General features: G+C 40.8%; 1 protein-coding gene and 1 long non-coding RNA gene across 2 annotated transcripts; one reads left to right on the top strand and one right to left on the bottom strand.

Annotated features, from left to right (window-relative positions):
* Nucleotides 1–6,981: 6,981 nt before the first annotated feature.
* Nucleotides 6,982–20,525, top strand: ylpm1 (YLP motif containing 1). Its single transcript, XM_025057031.1, has 22 exons — nt 6,982–7,909; nt 8,623–8,841; nt 8,940–9,128; nt 9,283–9,785; nt 9,998–11,415; nt 11,650–12,901; nt 13,056–13,173; nt 13,322–13,463; nt 13,554–13,643; nt 13,740–13,914; nt 14,143–14,324; nt 14,434–14,588; nt 14,671–14,733; nt 14,900–15,019; nt 15,095–15,271; nt 15,358–15,441; nt 15,543–15,626; nt 15,721–15,795; nt 18,716–18,767; nt 19,114–19,238; nt 19,395–19,582; nt 20,053–20,525. Exons 1-21 carry the CDS (start codon nt 7,382–7,384, stop codon nt 19,539–19,541), a joined length of 5,898 nt encoding a protein of 1,965 aa, XP_024912799.1. The 5' UTR covers nt 6,982–7,381; the 3' UTR covers nt 19,542–19,582; nt 20,053–20,525.
* LOC112487253 (uncharacterized) lies at nt 20,289–21,671 on the bottom strand. Its single transcript, XR_003050182.1, has 2 exons — nt 21,506–21,671; nt 20,289–21,462 (listed from the first exon to the last, which is right to left on the bottom strand). It is a non-coding gene; the product is annotated as an uncharacterized LOC112487253 (long non-coding RNA).
* Between the last annotated feature and the right edge of the window lie 152 nt (nt 21,672–21,823).

Below are 21,823 nucleotides of genomic sequence, written 5' to 3'. Positions count from 1 at the left end.
TTACCGTTAGTTTGGTATTATATATAAGTGACCTGTATAACAGACAGATGTACACTGTAAACAAGTGCATTATCAGCATAGTGACGAGCTAAATGTAAGTATAAATACATTCAGGGATAAAAACGGCAGAGGACCCAGGATAGAGCCTTGGGGAACACCACTGTCATCAATAACATAGACAGACCCAACACTAAAATAAGACACTGTGGCAGCCATGTTGAACACATGCAAGGATCAGATAACTTCACGAAAATATATGATCATTTGTTAACTTTTATGATGATGTTGAGCATTATTTTATAGATTATTAGTGACCGTTACTGATGAATATTGTTTGTCCTGTTCAAACTCATTGACGTGTCGGCTGGATGGTTTATATTCTGGTGTTGTTTCATCAAAGAAAGCTGACGTACTGTCATGGTACCCGATTAAGGACGGTGTCACCTCTATGATAACACAAGGGGCACCATAACAAGGAAAAATCTCTATTAACAAACATAATTAGCGTAACATCGTGTAATTAGACAACAGCGGTGCCAGTGTTTTGCTGCTATCATAATTAAACGCTGTAACAGACAACAATTAAAGCGCAGCTCAAACCTCTCATCGGGTCCAGAGGACATGGATTGTTTATGGCTAAGCTCTGGAGAGCAGTTTAGTGAAAGCTGTGCAGTCTGACTTACAGTGAGGAGACGAGCAGTAAGGTCAACCAACAGTGGCCTCAGGGCGAACTGACACACACACAGTACTGAGGTCGGGTTGTGAACATGAGAACATAGGAACCAATGAGGGACTGGATATGAATTAGAACTGGAGCTTGAAGAGGTTTTTATTAACAGTCCAGGAACACATCGGCATGTAGACTTAGTCAACAATCAGTGAGTCAGTGTTAAATGAGCCATCAATTGTTTGTAACTGATTGGACTTTTGTCCTTGACTCTGAAGCCAAGTATGAATGGATATACACACTATTGTAGTACACTACAGTACATCTTTACTATGACAGGTGGCAGTAAAACTCCCTGCTACATATTAGCTGCAACGCTATGTATATTTGTATGTTTATTTTTATATGTGGTTAAGGTTTTCACCCTCACCTTCAACTGTGTTGCCTTTTAATGGTTTTCAGCTTTTCAGTCAGGATACTGTGTTTAAATAGACTTTAAATTGAAATAGTTGTTTTTTTCAAATGTCATGTTAACACATTTGCCCCATCGCTACCAATGGCAGGTTGCTGGGATGCATCTCCGTCTGAAGCAGCCCATTATTCTCGCAGCAGCATACTGGAGGGCAGGCCTTATTAGTGACGTGCTAATGTGACATTAATTGCTTTTACTTTTTCACTCCATTAAGAGGCTGCTATCTGTTTCAGGAGCCTGGCCAGATGGTTTATCTGCTCCACTTTGGCAGCGCTGTTGCTAATGGCCTGAAGCACGGAGCTGTAAAACAACAACAGCAACAGGCAACAAAGGAAAGTAGCCACCGCTGAAGTGTGACGACGTTAGCAGACGAGCAGCACAGATCATTTCAGACAGCTGTTGATCCTGGTTGATATTGACTTGGACTCAAACATTTGCACACCTGCAAAACAAAATCATCACCAAAGGGGAATTTGAGAAAATGGAGAACTTTGACCTCAAACAGACAAGGCTGTTTATTTAAAGTATTCCAAAGCTTCTGCTGAAGAGTAGTGACAAATCTTCATTTTAAATATTGACAGCCATTGACTACATGCAGAAGGTAAGGCCACGGCATCGAGCAGAAAAGCCAAGACCAGGGTCAAATGCTAATAAAGGAGAAGCTGGCACTGGAGACGCCCAGGGGAAGTCTCATCCTGTGTGTCCTTACTCTCTGTCCACCCCCGCCCCCACACCTACACCTTTCTCCCACCTTGATGCCAGACCTCTGTGACCTAGGCCAAGATCAATAGCAGAGTTTAAAGAGGATGGACTGTGTAAATTGAGACCGCGGATCGTTGCCGACCAGGATGCCTGGACCACCGATGGCCTCTGACTGCTGCGGTACCATCTGATCAAGTCAAACATTGACAGCTGTCAATACATTCAGCACGGACAGGTCTGGATCCTTTCAGTCAGACATTTCTCTAGCTCTCCAATTCTTTTCAGGCAAGGTCTAAAAAAAAACAAATAAATGGTGACTTTGAATATATATTAAATATTTGAGTTTTACATTTTAGAATGAACTAAGCTTCCGTGGACACAGGTATTTGTATTGTCCTTACCATAATAATAATAATAATAATAATAATAATAATAATAATGTATTATCTATTATTATTAATTTTAATATACAAGGACTTTTCGAGTGTAAAAGAAAAGCCTGAGCCACAGCCCTGACCTGCAGCAGTGTTGTATAATCCATTCTAAAAGCATAACTTTAAACCAGATTTATCAGTTTGTTTAAATGCAAAAAAAAAAACTTGTTTTGCTCTTTTACACCAACAGATAACATCCTGGCCTGGAAGTGCTTATTTTTTTCCCCTGGAAAACAAAAACATTACTCACCCATAATTTTTACAGCTTGCATATCAACCAGGACGCTCTGCAGGTGCACAGTGTGTTTGTCATAATTCTGCTTATCTCACGTGTGTGTGTGTGTGTGTGTGTGTGTGTGACATTGGCATTTTACTATGTATACTGACCCATTACTGTAAGTCATATGCATGGACACAGTGTGTTCAACCTGGGGCTCCTCTTATTAATCAAACAGCTCACTTCACTTTATCGCACAGAGCCAATAGTCATAAATGCTCTTATCAGCCACTCTAATGGTGTGGACGTTACAATCAGATCCATGCTGCTGTAAACTATTACGTTTCATCTTTATCATATCAAACCATCACTTCTTTTCCATAAGCATCGTTTATAACCGTCAGACGGCTCGTTGAAATTCAAAGCAGTCTATCGACCCCAGGGATCCCACACTCTGTTTACTTAGATTTACATATATTTATGTGGATTTTATTTTTCACAACAGGCATGATGAATGTACGCCTGTGTTTCCACTGGGACGTGGCTCCATGAGAAGTGATCTGTGGTCAGACAGGGTCCGTGCTCTACTGTTAAGTCTGGAGAAGACTTGGTTCATTTAATGTTTTATTATGACGGAGCCTCTTCATCATCTCACCACGGTTTACTGACAAATTAAGACGTTTATTCTTGAGTCTGCTAACTTTTTAATCAGGCCAGATCCAGTGACTCCCACTGTCCTACGTACACCTTTAATACAGTGGTCCAAAATACACAAAACGTCAACAAATGTTTTCAGAATTTTGTTCAATTGGTACTTCACAATAAATAGTTTTGGATGGTTTGATTGTACATGAAACCCACAGAGCCCACACTTCTGCTTTAATAAGTATACTTAAATATATATATATATTTATATATATATATATATGTTTTGGTTGATTTAGCTGATTTAGCGTTCAGCTAACATTAAATATAATATAAAAGATAACTTTGACCTATTCCTTGGTCAGGAGCGAGTTAATTTTTCTATGGTTGACTTTAAATATTTATGGCCTTAAAATGTGGTCAACATTAGCATATCCATAGGCTAACGTTTTTAGCTGTGGCTTTTTTCGTTTTGGCTACTGTTACTTACTTTTACTGCTACTGTAGGTGGCAGTATGAATATTATTCTATTAAACAATAGCATCATATACTGTAACTAGCACACTTACAAACCAGACTATTCAAAGCAGTTAACAAAGCAGCGCCCCCCACTGGGCTATATGTTTTTCTGTACACATTTTAGCATATTTCCATGTGGTAGAGTATTATTATTTCATTATCCAATATTTTCTTTTTCTTTTTTTGTATTCAGTCAAATACAATGCAGCTGTTATTACAATCAGTTGTGATGGATCTCTGTATACTTCCTCTTCCATTGGGAACAATTTGATTCATCAATTAATATTCTTCTCTCAAGGTCTTCACATAAACCTCATCATTAATAAAAGTAGACATTCAATTAGCAACCAAATCTTGATTGCCAATTTTGTCATGCGTCGCCCTTTCTGTGCTTCTCTTTTTGGTGGGAGTTGGGAGGAGGGTGAGAGTAGGAAGAATTAACTAATTTCATTAATCTAATTGTCATCGCTTTGAACCATCCCACTAATAAGTACAAATTAATATGATTAATCAATTTGACGACATAAACTCATTCAATTACAGTTTTTCAAAGGCAAGTGGGTGTGTTGGGGTGATAGGGAGGAGTGGAGAGTGGAGGGAGGCGGGCGGCCGAGCTGCTCGCTCTGTGAGGATCCCAGCCCACAAAATTGAAGTCAAGTCAGGTAATTAGTCATTGTGAATTATAAATAAATGGTGATGAAAAGTGGGAGGGGGGGCAGATGGTCCTCTGTATCACAGTCTGACTGGAGGAATTCTAGAGCTGTTTTGATGCAGACAAATAAAACTGGAGCACAGATGTTGACAGGGCTAATCTTTTGGAGAATTTCTGACTGTACTCTGTTTTTCATATTTTAATTTGTGTTCTGCTTCCTTTTTACTGTACTCTGTGGTTTCATAATCATTTTAAATGTATGCCATTGTGTTTATTTTATCACAAATCTGAAAAACAACTGTTTTTCCAAGTTTACCTTTTTCACATGGTGGTAATCATTTATAAATAAAGAAAAAAAATTGAGAAAATGACTTGACATCGACTTTATGGAGACATCAGATTAATTAATATAATATTAATTGATAATATTATTAATATTTTAACCTTAACAAACTATTTAATCTCTATATTTAACCTGTAGGTTTCTGCAATGTAATTATAATAAAATGCTTTTGACTGACCAGCTGTAAAAACTCTTTACTTTGAGCGGCTGCAGAGGTTTGATTTGTATATTTCGGATCCACCGCGCACAGAGCAGAGATGTGCTTGCACAGCGTTTCGGGTGATGCCCTTTAATAGGCTCCATCTTATCATCCCAGCATCAGCTCTGTTCAGAAGCAGCTCTGATTGAGCCAGGTGTGTGGATCTTACATTGGGAGTCGTTTACAGAGGCGGCGTCCCTAATTTGTGAAGTGAGGTATTATAGGAGAGACAATTAGACAGAGGTTCGATTAAAGTATAGAGGCTGCGGTGCTGACAGTCGAGAGGAGGCTTTCAAATGTCATACCAATTAATCTATTCAGCCATCAAACAATATTCAGGAAACAAAGTCAGGGGGGGCGATCAATCCGCATCACTTTTCTCCTCACCGGGTTATGGGAAAATTGATTTGTCAAACAAAGCATTTTGGAAGCAGTGCATGGACTTGTTCGGGATCCATTAGCGTCCATTGAGCATTTTGTTTAACATAGGATTTTCATCACAGGGAAAATGCAGTGTCCTCAATACTGTGAGCTACAACTTTACGATTTCAGATTTCTTTGTTCTTGTTCAGAGGAGGCTTTGGAAAGTGCTGATGCAGGAGTGTAAAGGGCAAACTTCTAATGCGTTTAAAAATATTAGGCTGCCTATGTTGTCTCTCAGATTTTATTATTTTTATATATGCGTTATATATTTCAAGTTCGATTTTATCGTCCAGAATTTTTTCTCTGCAGCCAACAGACAGACAGAGAAAACAGAACAAACTATAATCTATAAGAACAGTAATTAAATTCATATGAAATCAATCTTATTTTTCCACTGTGGCAAGAGGTCAACTGTGGAAATATTGACGTAACAAGCTAGCAAATAAAAGCAACACTAAAGGTGGTTTCGACACAGATATTGATGATTTAGATTATAAATAATAAACAAACACAACAACGTTGGGTCTAATCTGGAGTCTTATATATTGTGGCTCTGCTAAGCTGTACCATGAATTCCCTGAGCAGTGTATGTTGTTTGGAGACAGAACTGTATCACATTGTGCCCGTCATGCTATTTTAGAGGGGAGAGAGCTTCCTCGATGGGATTTCCTCACCCCCGTCCCCTGATAATGTATCTCTCCCTAAAGGCTAGGCCTCCTTGACCTTGCCGTATTCATCGAGGGCGTCTTAAGTGAAAGAACTGAAGCCTGAATGGGCCATTTCCCCTCTTTTAACACCCCTTTAATGTCATCAGTGAAATATGAAGTCATTAGGCGATATTAAAACACTGCTGACAAACTAATTAACGGGAGACATTAAACAGGACGGGCTTGATTAATCCGCTTTAACGATTCTTTTTAAGTGGTTCTGGTCAAAATTAATACAGATTTACTGGTGATCTTAAGACAAAAATACTCTTGTCTGTATCAGGCCTCAAGGGCAACCAAAAGTCAGCGGTCTTTTACCTCTCAGTGTTGTGTCTCCCACTCTCACACATTCTGAACGCAGCTGATTCCCTTGATCATGACGAATAAACTTGAGTATGAATCATAAATACAGACACTGGAGATCCATCTACTACAGTGCACATAATATAGTTATTAGCAAACGATTGTTAATAAATGAAGGCAATGGAATTTTGTCTAAAACGTTTATGTAAAGTCCAGTGTTAGTTGTAAGGAAATACCAGTTACAGATTGTTGTTCCCATTAATGTTGTCATGGGGAGAACAAATGTCTTTGTAAATGTCTCCCTCTAGTGGTGAATTACAGACAAAGCTAGATATCATTGTTACGCTCTGCCAAATCGGTTTAGCAAAAGGCCTGTAGATACGCGCAAGGTCCAACGTCTCCGGCAAACTGACAAAAAATTGACCAATGCTTTTACAACCTTGATCAAATAATAATTTCTTACTGGGGATATTTTTATTTGAGAATGTGATATAATCTACCTAAAAAACAAGTGCAGAATTGCATTTTCACTTCCATTCAGTTGTAAAATAACAAATAGTTTTTGGGCATGGTGAATTTAAAGAAAGACAAAATAAAAGAACGCAAGAACATGGCTTTATTGTAGTTAGGGTTACTGCCTTTAATGTGACCACTTTATTCACTCTTATATTTGTATTTAGACATGCCTTCACTTCCATGGTTCGTTGAGTTTAAGAACCAAAGGAGAATTGCGAAAAGAAGAAATTAATTTGTTTCTCAGTGTGGAACCAGAATTATTGCTTTTTACCATCAACGGAAGCGGTCAACTGACATGTATGACGTGTATCCGCTACCGGCGACGTGCCTCGGCCGCCGAACGAAGGCGTTTCATATACAAGTCTCAGTTTTCATACTTAATCCGGATGGTCGTCACGATATGCGACTCGAATTGTAATGTATTTCCTATTTTCCCTATGTGAACAGTACTGGATATGGAATGGAAACATAGCTGCTAATTTTATTGAAGTTAGGTCAATGTTAGCTGTTAGCTCTAGCGGCTAACTAACGCTCTGGTGTATGTGAGCACAAAGGCCAAACACAGCGCGTCGTTTTTTAACAATGTACCCCTCTTGGGGAAACTATCCTGGACAGTATTCGCAAAATTATGGAGGACCCGGAGCACGTAAGCCGCCGGGTGTCAACCCGGCTGGGGGATTCGGCGGCTTCGAAGCCCCATCGAGTGGCTCGCTGTTTTCTAGCCTTCAGGAGCAGCACCTTCAGCAGATGCAGCAGCTTCAGATGCTGCACCAGAAACAGCTCCAGTCCGTTTTGCACCATGGAAACTCCGCCGGTGCTTATGGCGCTGGGTACACGGGCTCGCCATGGCAACCAGGGGGCTCGGGATCTGTAGACAATTCAGGTGAAGCTGTACAGCCCTTTTACAAACAAGAGACCCCGACGACTACACCTCCTGGTCAACAACAGCCTCCCCCGCCTCCTCCTCAGCCGCTTCAGTCTGAGCCCCAACCTCCACCTCCTGAGTCCGTTTCGTCAAAGCCACCGGAGAATAAAAATGCACCCAAACTACCAGATTCAGACAAGAATGATCAGTCTGCCACAGGAGAAGACAAATCGCTAGCTCTCCAGGTAAAGTGCTACTACCATTTGTGGTACGATTCTTTAAGACATCATTCCCATGTCATAATTACAGCTTAATAATAAAATACAATGCCATGGTGACAGTTTAAATAAGTGGACACATCACATGGTTTTACAGGTGGTCTTTTACAGAAAATGACAACAAATGGCTGTAAATTTGTTTAGTGGCATACAGCAATATTGTGTGTACATGGCAACAACTTTCAACACATAAAGACCACATAAATTCCAGATTAACAAAAAATCTTGCTATTGATAGATGTGAATCACTAATTTTAAGAGAAATATTAAGGTACCTAGAAAGTTCATATTTCCTTCCAGTCTAAGGCATGAACTTTAACCTCACTGACCCAGAAACATATCTTAAAAATGAGTAAAATTCCAGAAAGGTGGATTTGTTTTCAACATCACAAGTCTGTGCTGAATAGTTAGTCATCCTGTGTCCTTATGCTCAATTTGCTCTCTTGTGTACTAGAAAATCTGATGTCTTTCTGACTACAGCTGCCCATCACAGTAAAAAGTGAGAGTGGAGCGTATCCCACTGCAAAGTGTTTATAAACTGTTATAACCATTATAAATAATTAGACAATGCAAAGATTTGTCATGATGTTAAAAACTATCTGGCTAAACCTATTACAGGCTTGCACATTTATAATGTCCATAAATAAAAGTCATAACAGCACACCCCTTTGTTGATCCAGGAACAACAGCAACGTTGGTACAAGCAGCATCTTCAGAATCTGCAGAAGTTAAAGCAAGAAAAAGCCAAACAGAGTCAAAGCAGTGGTTCTATAATGACACAATCACCAGGCCTAACTGGGCCTCCACTTCCTCCACCTGACTCTCCAAAAGGCAAACCACCTCCACCACCTCCAAAAGACGAGCTTCCTGGCCCTCCCCCGCCACCTGATGAAACAAAGGTAAGCATTCCATACCAAATCAGGTTTTTTTTATATATATTTTCAATATTGTTGGCATACATTTTCAGAGTGAAGTCTTTGCCTTTTTTTCTGTTTAGTCTGATGTTCCACAAGACTCTGTGGAGGCTGCGCGGCTTCAGCAGTTACAAGTAGCTGCAGCACAGTGGCAGCAAGTGCAACAACAGAGAGTGGGGTTACAATACCAGGCTCTAATGCAGCACCATGAAAAGCTGCAAAAGATTTTGGAACAATATCAACAGCTTATTCAGCAAACGGTTGACACTCAGGTAAGTAATTATAGTCTTTTTGGTAGCTCCCAAAATAAATCCATGGTTTGACTTCTTGCAATGTTTGGGTGCTGGAATTTCTGTTTATCATACAATTGCTTACTTTCTTCTATAAAGATAATTTGGCTCATCCAATTATTTTCTTTGCTTACAGTCCATGTCTACTGAAATGCAACTGAGACACTATGAAATGCAGCAGCAGCATTTTACACCTTTGTTTCAAAATTGGGAACATTCATTTGCCCTGTGGTATGGGCAGTTCCAGACCTATCCCCACAAAGACCAACTGAAAGATTATGAACTACAGTGGAAACAGTGGCAGGAGCAAATGAATGCAACAAAAGCCCATCTTCAAGAAAGGGTGACCGCTCTAACTCCTATGGTGCAGTTTCCCCCAGGACAATATAACAGTGGGACAATGGGAAAATACAGCCAGTATCCAGGACACGAAAATCGAATCAACCAGCAGCCGGCTGTACAGAATCCTGTAGGGGCACTTGGCCCCAGCTCTCAAGGTTCACAACCACCTGTGTTCGGGCCCTCTTCAGAATCCTCAGCTTTACCTGTGAGAGGTAACACTCCAGCTGGCATGGCGGACAGACCTCCAGGCCCTCCTCCTTGTCCCCCTCCAAGCTATAATAATGTTCAAGGTCTAAGGTTTGTACAAGTTTCTTTCAATAAGTCTTTATAAGACTATACAGAATTAAACTTGGTAAAAGTCAGTTGCAGGAAATATATCATCCACTGCCACAGGTGCAATTTATATTTAATTATATATTTGTTACATTTACAACCTGGTCTAGTGTTAATATCTATGTGTTATATAGATATGTAGCATAAATCATGTTGTTTTCTCCTTCTGCTCCTAGTGGAAACAACCCCAGGTTTGACCAACAGCAATTTGATGGTCCTCCACGGTTTGACCAACCACAGCAACAGTCTGAGCGCCCTCCAAGGTTTCACCTGCCACAGCACCATTTTGATGGACCCCCCAGATTTGACCAACCACCACGTTTTAATGGTCCCCCTCGATTTGACCAACCACCGCAACGTTTTGATGGTCCCACAAGGTTCAACCAACCAGGGCAGCGCTTTGAGGGTCCACCAAGATTTGACCAACCAAGACAGCGCTTTGATGGTCCCCAGAGATTTGAACAACCTCCTTTTGGACAGCAGTCCAGACATGAACAGTTTCAGCGACATTCTGGCCCTCCACCTAATTTTGAACACCCACCTGTACCCCAACAAAAACCGCAACCAAGTCACCAACATAAACCAGAAATTGAAACTAAGCAAGCTGCAAGCATCGACATTAACACTCCAGGTAAACCAGATGTGCAACTAAAACCTGAAAAAGAGAAAAAAAACTCAGGACCAGATGTTAAGACTGGGTCAGATGACTTGACCAATGATAACTTGCTGGTAAATGAAGGATTTTTTCTTCAAAATGACCCGATTCCCCAGACAGCAGGTGCAAACGAGAAAGAGAAGAATTCAAGTGCTGACGGTGTTCCTGATAAAAGTGTAACTTCCAAACCTCCTAATAGCAGTTCTTCAACTAATGCTATATCCTCTGTGAAGTCATTATCAAGTCCAGTCAACAAGCCGGTCAAACCAGATGATACAGAGACTAACAAAAAGCCTCCAGCAATCGGAATCCCTCTCGAAGCCCAAAGCCCCAAAAAACCTGTCGAAATTTATCTGAGCCCTGATCCTATGAGGACAGGCTCTGGAAGGGGACGAGGACAGCCTCCAGGGCCTGCAGAGATGCGCGGACGAGGACGTGGCCAAAGAGGTCATGGAGACTTCAGAGGAAATACAATGAGCCATGGAAAAGACACAGAAGAAACATCCTATGGTTATCAGCCACCTGAGGAGGACATGGTAATGTCAGAGGAGCAGCAAGACTATTATTGGCAAGATCCTTCCTATGAGGAGTATGGGTGTGAAGAATCTGAGGAACCCACTGAAGAAATGTGGATGCCAGAAGACAATTACTACCCTCCAGAGGAAGAGTATTATGAGGAGTCAAGAGGAGGACCACCAATGGGTAGAGGAGGCCACCCATTCATGAGAGGGCGGCCTCCAATGACAAGAGGAGGGCCTCCAATGATGAGAGGCGGTCACCCATCAATGAGAGGTAGTCCCCAAATGATAAGAGGGGGAATTTCAATGATGAGAGGAGGGCCACCTATGGCAAGAGGAGGGCCACCTATGCCACGAGGTGGTCCACCTATGGCACGAGGCGGTCCACCCATGCCACGAGGCGGTCCACCCATGCCACGAGGCGGTCTACTTATGGCTAAAGGCGGGGCCCCCCTTGGGAAGGGGGGGGCCCCCTATGCCGCGAGGTGGTCCACCTATGGTACGAGGCGGTCCACCGATGCCACGAGGCGGTCTACTTATGGCTAAAGGCGGGGCCCCCCTTGGGAAGGGGGGGGCCCCCTATGCCGCGAGGTGGTCCACCTATGGTACGAGGCGGTCCACCGATGCCACGAGGCGGTCTACTTATGGCTAAAAGGGGGGCCCCCCTTGGGAAGGGGGGGGCCCCCTATGCCGCGAGGTGGTCCACCTATGGTACGAGGCGGTCCACCGATGCCACGAGGCGGTCTACTTATGGCTAGAGGCGGTCCACCTATGGGAAGGGGTGGACCCTCCATTGGTAGGGGAGGACTGCCTATGGGAAGAGGTGAACCCCATGACATGCACTGGGAAGATCCACAATCCAGTGAATACTATGAACAAAATGAAACTTACTGGGAAGAGGTGAGACCTCCAGTGAGGGGAATGAGACCTCCATTTCCACCTGGTCAGCGACGCCCCCCGCCTGGTCATCCTGCTTTTATGCGAGGGCGAGGACGTCCTCCTCACCCGCTGCATGGTCCAGTAGACCATGGGTTAATGGAGCATCAGTATTCAGGTAATATTGAAACCGATCCAGAGGGACATCCAGTGCACGACCCCCACAGTCTTCCAATGCATCCAGATGTAGCAGGAGGAAGGCGTCGCATACCACCACCACCTCATGAAATAATTGAGACTATGGACGAGCAGTTCTATAATGACGAAACGAAGAGAGAGTGGCAACCACCACATGGCAGAGGACATCCTCCACCTCCACCCAACAGAGGTGGAATAAGGAGGAGACCTGTGGGCCGAGAAATGGCAAGAGGGGGATTATGGCGCCCTGGTCCAGAACATGAGGCATTTAAAGAGGGATATAGAGAAGGTTTTGTTGACGATTTTAGTCATGGAGAAGATGGGTATCGGCACCGGCCACCACTAGATTATCCTCCTGATGGCTATCACCGTGATCCTGAGCACTACGATAGAGAGAGAGGCTATGCTTTACCAGAGAGAGACTTTCCTCACCGTCCACCAGAGGCTTATGGGGATGGTCCCTGGCGAGAGGAAAGAGAAAAAGACCATCCCTATCCCTATGATGAGCGAGACAGGGAACGGGCAGAACTTAGAATTCGTGAATACCGGGATGAGCCGCCATATCCACCTTCAGCACAACCTTCAGAATGGGATAGGCCAACGAGACATGCTCCTCTGCCAGAGAGAGACTATGAAGATGGCAGACCTTGCTATGAGCACAGGGGTGAACCTCCTTTGGATAAACTTCAATCATTCCCACTTACTCCTGGCACAAACTTACCAGAGAGCTCAGTTGAAAAGTCACAAGGAACAAATTCAGGGAATGTACTTGCTCTTTCCCAACGTCAGCATGAGATTATCTTGAAAGCTGCCCAGGAGCTTAAACTTATAAGGTAATCTTGAGACTACTACTTGATCATTCTGGGTTCATAGAATTGCATTATGATTCAGCTTCAAGTCAGCACCATGTTCTTCCAGGTTTTCTGCCTGGAAAAAGAAGTTGACCTTACATTAACTTTACCTTTATATTTGGGTGGGGTGTTACAGAGAAATGCAGGAAGGGAAGACTCCTGGCCCTGAACCTCAGCCTTCAAAAACCTTGCCTGAGCTTCCTGCTGGCCTTCTTGGTTTAGAGATCCCACAAGATGTCAGGAATGTATTAAAGGCAAGAGATGATTCTTTATTTTCCTAAACCTTCATTTTTAAAATGCATTGCTATAAGTGTTTTATATATATATATATGTATATATATATATATATATATCATATAATGTTTAAAAGCAGAAAGAGTTGAATTCCTGTACCATCCTCAGGGCATGAGTGCAGCAGCAGTACAAACACCCACAGCTGAACCTGCGTCTTGGGATTTAAAACCCCCTTTGAAAGACTACAGTTCAACTGTCCAAGCTCCACCCACAGTGATCCCAAAGACTCTGGATTATGCACACGGACATGGTATGAGCAGCAAAGAGAAAAAAAATGACTTTACCAGGTAAACCTTTTAAGTTCATACTCAGTTCTCACAGAAATTTAATTTAACTTTAGAATCTGGTACAACTGTTGAGCGGATCTCTTATGGCGAGAGGATAGTACTAAGGCCTGACCCAGTGCCGTCCGACCGAGGTTATGAAAAAGGTGACATACAGAACTGTAAATCGTAATTTCATCAGATATACATTCCCTCTGTGTATTTCAATGTTTAAATAATTCATTTTAACCCCCGTCCTCTAGAAGCTTTAAGAGATCCTTACAGCAGAGACCCTTACTATGAAAGACGAGGAGATCCCTATATGGAGCGTCGGGAGTACAGCAGAGAAAGGGAACTTTACAGAGAAAAACTTCCACCTGATTACGAAAGAGAGCGATTTGATAGGGAGCGCTATCCTCCAAGAGAAAGAGAGGACAGGTAATGCATTTGCCTTCTTTTCCCCAATGTGTTTGTGCTGCTTCCATAAAATGTATGATAAAATGTTATTTCTCCTGTTTTTAATCCAAGCACACAGTCCATGGTGGACAACAGGTACTTAATGACATTGTGCCAAGCACCGGGATAAGTCATTAGTGTGTGCCAAGAGTTAAAAACAAAAAAAAGTCCGGAGTTGTTGAACCTTAAATTTACTCTTTCTCTTTACAGGCCTCCCCTTCGGCCAGGATACAGGGAAAGCGAGTGGGATTCTCGCGATCGTGACCGCAGCGGTAGCCGAGATCGAATTGATGATCCTTACAGAAGGCCTGGCTACGACAGACCTCCATACGAGCGCTCTGGACTTGACCGCAGCGCACCTGAACGTTACCCCCACACTTCATCACCACTGAGTATGTCTGTTTCTTTATCCGTTAAACTAAAGGCCAGGTGCCTTCGTATTTGGTAAGATATTTCCATTAAAATTTAAATCCATAATGTGCAATTAATTTGCATACACAGTGGACAGGCGAAGTTATCATGAGGACCGGGGGCCTGCAATCCCTCCCCCTCTGCCTCCTCCACCTCAGCCTGCCCCACGAGTGGAGAAGAAGCCAGAGATAAAGAATATCGACGACATCCTCAAGCAACCTGGCAGGCAGTCTCGCCCTGAGAGGGTACACCAATAATCAATGTTCCAACTTCACCTAATGTAAGAAACATATACCTTTAGCCTAATTATACACCTGTCCCAAACAGATTGTCATTATACTGAGAGGACTTCCAGGAAGTGGGAAAAGCCATGTCGCGAAGCTTATACGAGTAAGTAGATTTATATCTGTGATCATATTCGAAGGTTGCTACAGAACTCATAGAGATGTTAGAATTGTTATAAATTAAAAATACAGCTTTTTATTTTATTTTTATTACTTTTTATTATAAATTAAAAATACAGCTTTTTATTGACTCCTTTATTTACGATATTAAGGACAAAGAAGTGGAATGTGGTGGCGCCCCTCCAAGGGTTCTGGTTCTGGATGACTATTTCATGACAGAGGTTGAAAAAGTAGAGAAAGACCCAGATACCGGCAGGAGAATTAAAACCAAGGTGAGTTTTCAAAATAAAGAAAAGCGTAGAGTACAGTACAGTACAGCTTGAGCCAAACAAACATTTGTATTGCAGGTTCTAGAGTACGAGTACGAGCCAGAGATGGAGGACACTTACCGTAACAGCATGCTGAAAACCTTCAAAAAAACTCTGGATGACGGCTTTTTCCCCTTCATCATTTTGGACTCTGTTAATGACAGGGTTAAACATTTTGATCAGTTCTGGAGTGCAGCCAAAACAAAAGGCTTTGAGGTGGGTTATGTTCTCTGGTAGGACTGACCAATGTGTGATTTTTGTTTGCCTAAGCTCTAATACTTTTTTCCCTCTTTCTCCCAAAGGTGTATCTGGCTGAAATGACTGCAGACACTCAGACTTGTGCTAAAAGGAATGTTCACGGGCGTACGCTCAAGGAAATTACAAAGGTTTGCACGTTCAGCTGGCTTCATTGATGCATTTTAATTGTGTTTATTCCAAAGAAAGTGTTCAAAGCTGACACTTGTTAACAAAGCCTTTTTTTATGCAGATGTCCAGCAGTTGGGAGCCTTCACCGCGGCACATGGTGCGCCTAGATGTTCGGTCCCTCCTTCAGGATGCTGCTATAGAGGAGGTGAGGTCTCCAGCACTGAAACATAAACACACGCTGTCCTCAAAACATCGCCCCTCACTGGCATTAACCAGGAAACAACTGCTTTTGTTGTCAGGTCGAAATGGAAGACTTCAATCCAGATGAAGAGCTTGCAGAACCCAAGAAGGAGGAGGAGGAGGAGAGTGATCTGGTAGGACATGAAAAGTTCAAACTTATTTCAACATAGTTTTCAGATTTCCACTTATTTGTTTTCCCATCTGCGTCCTATTAAACAGTGTTTAGATATTAGTTATTCCACCTTGTTTTGTTTGATTTGATCAGTTTGTTTTTCTATGAAGAGAAATAGGCTTAATTAATTATTAAAAATGCAGTTCGCTATCTAGCTTTTAAGTCCATATTCTCTAAATGAGTGTCCACACCTTAACCAAAGCACACGTGTGTGTGCTTTGGTTAAGGCTAAATCATTCTGTTCAAACTTTTTTTTTTTTTGCTGTGGTAGAAAGAATGTCTCCAACAAATCATAGCTTGTATATTGTATGTATAATTAATACATAAAAACTCATCACAAAATGCAAAAAAAAACCAAAATCATTATTCCTTTTTTGTATTTCCAATATCCAGTCTGTTTAACTGCAAGATTTTTACTACCTGGTGCGAATACTTCATCCTCAATGATTTGAACAGCAAATACAGTGCAAACCGAAGGTAACATTACATAACAGTGAGGTGTCTCACTTGTGTTCTTCAAATACAAAACAACCCCAAGTCATGGCTTCTTAAAAAGAGCACGACGCTGTTGGTAATAAGGTGATCTGCAGTGGGTGGACACTAACCTGGAAAATCTCATTTATTTTCTTCTTCACAGAAGGCAAAATCAAGCCATACTGAAACATATTTCTGTATTAAACAAAGTTGTGACATTAGACAGTACAGTGGGGCTTCAAGATACGAGTTTAATCTGATCCACAACAAGTCTCGTATGTTAATACATATACATATACATACTGTATATATGTATATATATGTGTACATATATGTATACATAAAACTGTCTCGTCATAAACATGTTCCAATTTAACAGATAAACTCACACGATGCTCTCTATACTCTTTTTTTTATAATTAGCAGAAAGGACAAAAAAGACAGTATAAAAGTGAATACAAGACACAGTTATTATGCAGTTCCCACTGCAGTTTTACACAGCGTGTTTCCACAAAACCTACATTTTCTTTTGTTTTCATTAACAGTTTTACCTGTAAAGCAGACCTTGTCAGTCTGTCTCTGGTGGTTGCAGCCGTTACATTACTCAGTACACAGACATGATACTGTGTCAAATCAAACTGTGAGAGCATCTCTCTCTGCAGTGTTTGAATGTTCAATAGCAGTCACCAGTGAACTCAACTAACAACGTGGCGCTCTTGTATTACGTTTTCCAAAGTAAAGCAAAAAAGAAACTGTTTTGTTAATGTGTGTTTTGTTTGTCACTCCAGCAGGAGCTTAGTTGTTTTGTTTGCTTTGGTGGTCATTGGAAAAACATTTAGAACTCTTACTGGGAATGCAGTGAAAATGTTGTAATTTAGACAATTTTATTTATTTATAATAATTATCCTTGTGAAGCATCAACTAATTTGTAAGTGACAAAAGCTTGAAAAAAGGATAGGAATTAACTCAGTAGTTCAGTAACAACATTTTGGGTGTTTTGCAGAATTTGTGTTTTAAAAAAATGTATTTATAGTTCTCTATAATTTGATAGTAGTTTGTTATTTAATGATTTTATCTTGTTGTGTTTTAAATTATTACTTTTTAGGAAAAAAACATGTTTAAAATGTTTATTACATTGACACTAAAGAATAGTAGCTTTCACTGAAATCTTTAATTTTAAAATCTTAAATCTTCATACCTTCAACCTCAAATGTATCATGTTCTTGTAATCATCAATAGACTATCATTTGACACTTGAGTGACAGTGTCATCATTGCAGTCTGTGAATGTGTGTTGTGGTTCAGGTCCCCACACAGATAATCTGCCATCGTCTTAACCCATCCCTGACTCATCAAATCTCAGCCAACTCCTGTGTAGCGTCTTGACTCAGTGACAGTCCCACTGTCTCCAGACTGTTCTGTACAGTAGCTTTCACTCCTGCCTTGATATACCATCCCAATGTTGCAATTCTGCCACTAATTTGATACTTGTTTCAAACATTTCATCTACCAGTGTCACTCTCATTCACACGTGTATTCTATCTTGCGTTGGCTAAAAACATTGCAATGTTAAAATGTCGTGTGCTAAAATTATTGCGCGTGAACCCACGTGTCATCTGTCAAGGTGTCGACTACTACATTCAAGAAATTGCAACTTTAAATACACGTTGTGCCAAAGTATAAGGGCCATCGCCCATGTTGTCACAGCCGTACTGTCCTCATACACATTCTACACTAGCCTCATGTACTTTTCTGCCACTCGTTACTTCTGAGTGCTTTTTTCTCTTTTGTTTCAACATTAGCATAACAGCAATTATTTGTCCTTTATGTCCTCTTTTTGTTTTGACCTTATTTTTTAGCTCTGAAGATTTCAACATGAACAATTGACCCATTGTCTTCCAAGAACAATGTGCCTTTGTTTAAATGTTTTATTTTTATATTTGTTCTGAGATCGGACTGCCATCTGGCCGGGCTGCCAGATTATATCAAGAGTACAGCTTGACAGCTAATGATGGGTTGAATCTGTCTGAACGAACTAGCTTGACCTGCAGTTAATGCAACTGTTTCAGCAGCGTCTGCTTCTTCATACTTCATGAAAAAATGGGGAAACATGAAATAATTATATAAGCTGACACGTGTTAAACGCTTGGCTCTTATTTTTCTTTTTTAACCTCGAGGTTGGTTGGCCCCGTAGAACAAAATCCGAAACTATTAACCTTCAAAACTTGCAACCCGGAAACGTGCATCTTTCACCATGTCCTAACAGGTTAACCTCTTGTGTGTTTATTACTCAGATGTCTCTGATAAACCCGTCTCCTCTCATTACAGCCATGTGCTTTTCCTCACTTCCCTGTCCTCCATGTGTTATTCAAATGTTTAACCACTGAAGTGTTTCTTTATATAATATAGGGCTACATTCCAAAAAGCAAATGGGAGATGGACACGTCGGAGGCAAAACTCGGTGGGTATTTCATTTACTATTATTCACAACTAGTTATTTGTTTATAGACGCTAAGTTCTGTCTGATAACATCACTGGTGTGTGTTCTGTCATTTCATCACGTGATTCAAAATCTGTTCCATATGTTGAGTGTGCTTCATTGACAGATGGGATGTTAAAGCAATAGTCCATCAGTGAATCACAGTGATGTTTGTTTGCAGACTTCACCCATATTTCAGTCTTCATGTTTAGTTTATTGATTCAGGGATTAGTAGTTTGGTGTTGTTGTTTTTTTTTTTTAATTAAGTCAAAGTTTATAGTGGCTTGGTGCAAATGTGACCTGAGCAGTTAAACTTTCATTTACACAGACAAGTTGGATGGTCTGGGCAGCAGTGGGAAGAGAAAGAGAGACGGTGACATGGCAGATCTGGAGGACTATCTTCAGCTGCCCGATGACTATGCCACACGGCTGTCTCAACCAGGAAAGAAAAGGGTAACCAAGTGATAATTGACGTGTGAAACTGTCATTTTCATTGGATAGTTCAAATGTAGTGTTTCTGTGCCTTGGTTTGAGTTCATAGCTCTCAGCTCACTTGATGAATGCTGAATTAGTGCTGCTAAAATGACTGCGGGATGGGTTTTTTTAAAGGTCCGATGGGCTGATCTCGAAGAGCAAAAGGATGCAGATCGCAAGCGCGCTATCGGGTTTGTGGTGGGTCAAACAGACTGGGAGAGAATAACGGACGAGAGCGGCAAGCTGGCACAAAGAGCTCTCAACCGTACCAAATATTTCTAAGAAGAAAATTGATTATTCCTGCTTTTGTTCTCCATTGAAAGGTAGGTTTGTTTCCCAACTTTTAATACAAATGTAATGTTAAAAGTAATAACTGTTTCTTAGAAATGTTTATCTGTTGAATATTGATAAATACCAAGCCATGTATATTAGCTAAAAAGCTGAAAAAGAAATTTGATTTGATTTCTTGTCATGATCTCAGGTAAATTTGACTAAGAGTAACAACCTTCATACAGCTCTGTTACAGATATGTTTCTGTCACGTCGTAATTGCTTAGCAAGTCGTTTCTTTAAATTGAATTTCATTTAAACTAAACAAAACAAATAGATGCTACCTCGGATATTTAAATTTATATATATTTATTAGTGCAATAAAACAGTGTTTGTGTTGTGTTTTTGACATTTTTTGTGTGTAAAGTGTAGAGATAAGACTCACAGCAGAATAACTGAAAATTGTTTTAATTAATTTAATGCCATTTTGACCAAATCATCAGTCATTTCCGTTTTTCCTACAGGAGCCTCCAATGTGAAACGTGTCACCATAGATGAAGACTAACAGAGGTGATATTCACCTGAAGATATTACTGTCGCAACCACAGAAAACTATCAACTGTCACTCATTCATTTGTAGACTATGACTTTTTTGTTGCTTCTCATTATATTATCTATATTCATTCTTCTTTTTTTTCTATTTTATACGTCCTAATGTTCTATTTACTCTGTACCTGTGGCACTGTTTTTGGATCAGTGCTTACTTGGAAAAAAGACAATAAAATTTTAAGGAAAAAAAACACAGTCAGCAACTCTGCATATTCCCTGAAGGCCGTGACCGTCTGTCAGACATCAACCACAAGTTTTCCTCCCAGAACTGTGAGTGAACAAATCATTTCAGCTAAAAAGTATTTCTTCCACTCTTGCCTTGTAGCTCTGCTGTTACTAGTTGTTGTGTTTATAGTTACACTAAGGAAAATAAACAGCAACAGGACACTCGGGATGTTTGCCTGCTTCCCTGTCTATGTCCACATTTTAATTCTTTGTACAAGTCGGTGTGAAACATTTGAAACTAGCATCTGGCTGTAGCCATTGACAGTTTTGTACGTCTGAATTGTTGATGAATTAATTCATTTTTATAAACATTTCACTTGAGCTAATACCACAACTATTTACCAGTAAATGTGTGTGTGTTTCCGCTGCAATCAGTGACTGTTCAGAGAACTCTGTATTTAGTCACGCTGTGAGGTCTGCATCCTTCACGCAATAATGCACAGCACAGGACAGACCATAATAGTAAAAATCCATCATTACCTCTGGTTCCCTTTGGTCAAAAATAGAGAAAACTTTTATTTTTTTAACCATGTCAAACACAATGCCTTGTGTCAACTGTGCTAACTCTACTTGAGTTTTTTCAGACTTGCCTTCAGTGACTACACTCTTGCACCTCACTGTACAATTAGGTTCTCAAATGGACAGACTTGGCTCCCAGTCTAAAGTCAAAAGAGACACTTGATAATTGATGTGAATATAAGCCTGTGTGTGCTTGTTGTATTTACATGAGCAAATGTAAATTCAGGTGTGTGCTCAGACCGCCTGTCATGGTGTTGATGCCCACGGTTAGGTCTGTGGACCTAAACATTGGTCTGGACCAAACCTGCTCTGCCTCAGAGAGAAGGTCTCAGACAGTTTTCAAATCTAAAACCATAGACTAGTTCATTTCTGGTGGTGATGGATTGTGCTTCATTACCATTAGCAGTATGACTGTTACCCCAACACCTTATTAACTTACCACAACCAGTGGTAAAATAAACAGGAACAGACTTTTCTCGTAATGTGCTGTATTCTGCAGACAAACACTCCACCACACCACCGTGTCTGCACATTCACATGAACTCAAATCCAGTATAGACCTGCGCCTAAAACTGTCTAACCTGTCTAACCTGATAACCAGACCTGCGCCTAAAACTGTCTAACCTGATTGACAATTTGGGGCTGAGTGGTTGTCATTTTTTTTTCTTCAGGTTTAGAGGTTGTCATTTTCAGACACCAGTATATCTGTTGTTTCAGTGCACCACAAGACTGACAGCTGGTCACTCCTGGTCTCTTGAATGATAAATCGTTTGCTTTATTTCCATTATAAAGATCTAACTTTAGTTTGCTTTATTTCCATTATAAAGATCTTTGAATTGTTATTGCAGCAGATTGATATTCAGTAAAATCCTTTGCGACAAAACATTTTGTTCTCTACTACTCTACTACTACTACTCCTAAAAAAACTGCAAATTGCAAAAT

The sequence above is a fragment of the Cynoglossus semilaevis genome, chromosome 7 (genome assembly GCF_000523025.1).
Source record: "Cynoglossus semilaevis isolate Cse_v1.0 chromosome 7, Cse_v1.0, whole genome shotgun sequence".
Lineage (NCBI taxonomy): Eukaryota > Metazoa > Chordata > Actinopteri > Pleuronectiformes > Cynoglossidae > Cynoglossus > Cynoglossus semilaevis.
This window is presented reverse-complemented; position numbering and strand designations above follow the sequence as displayed.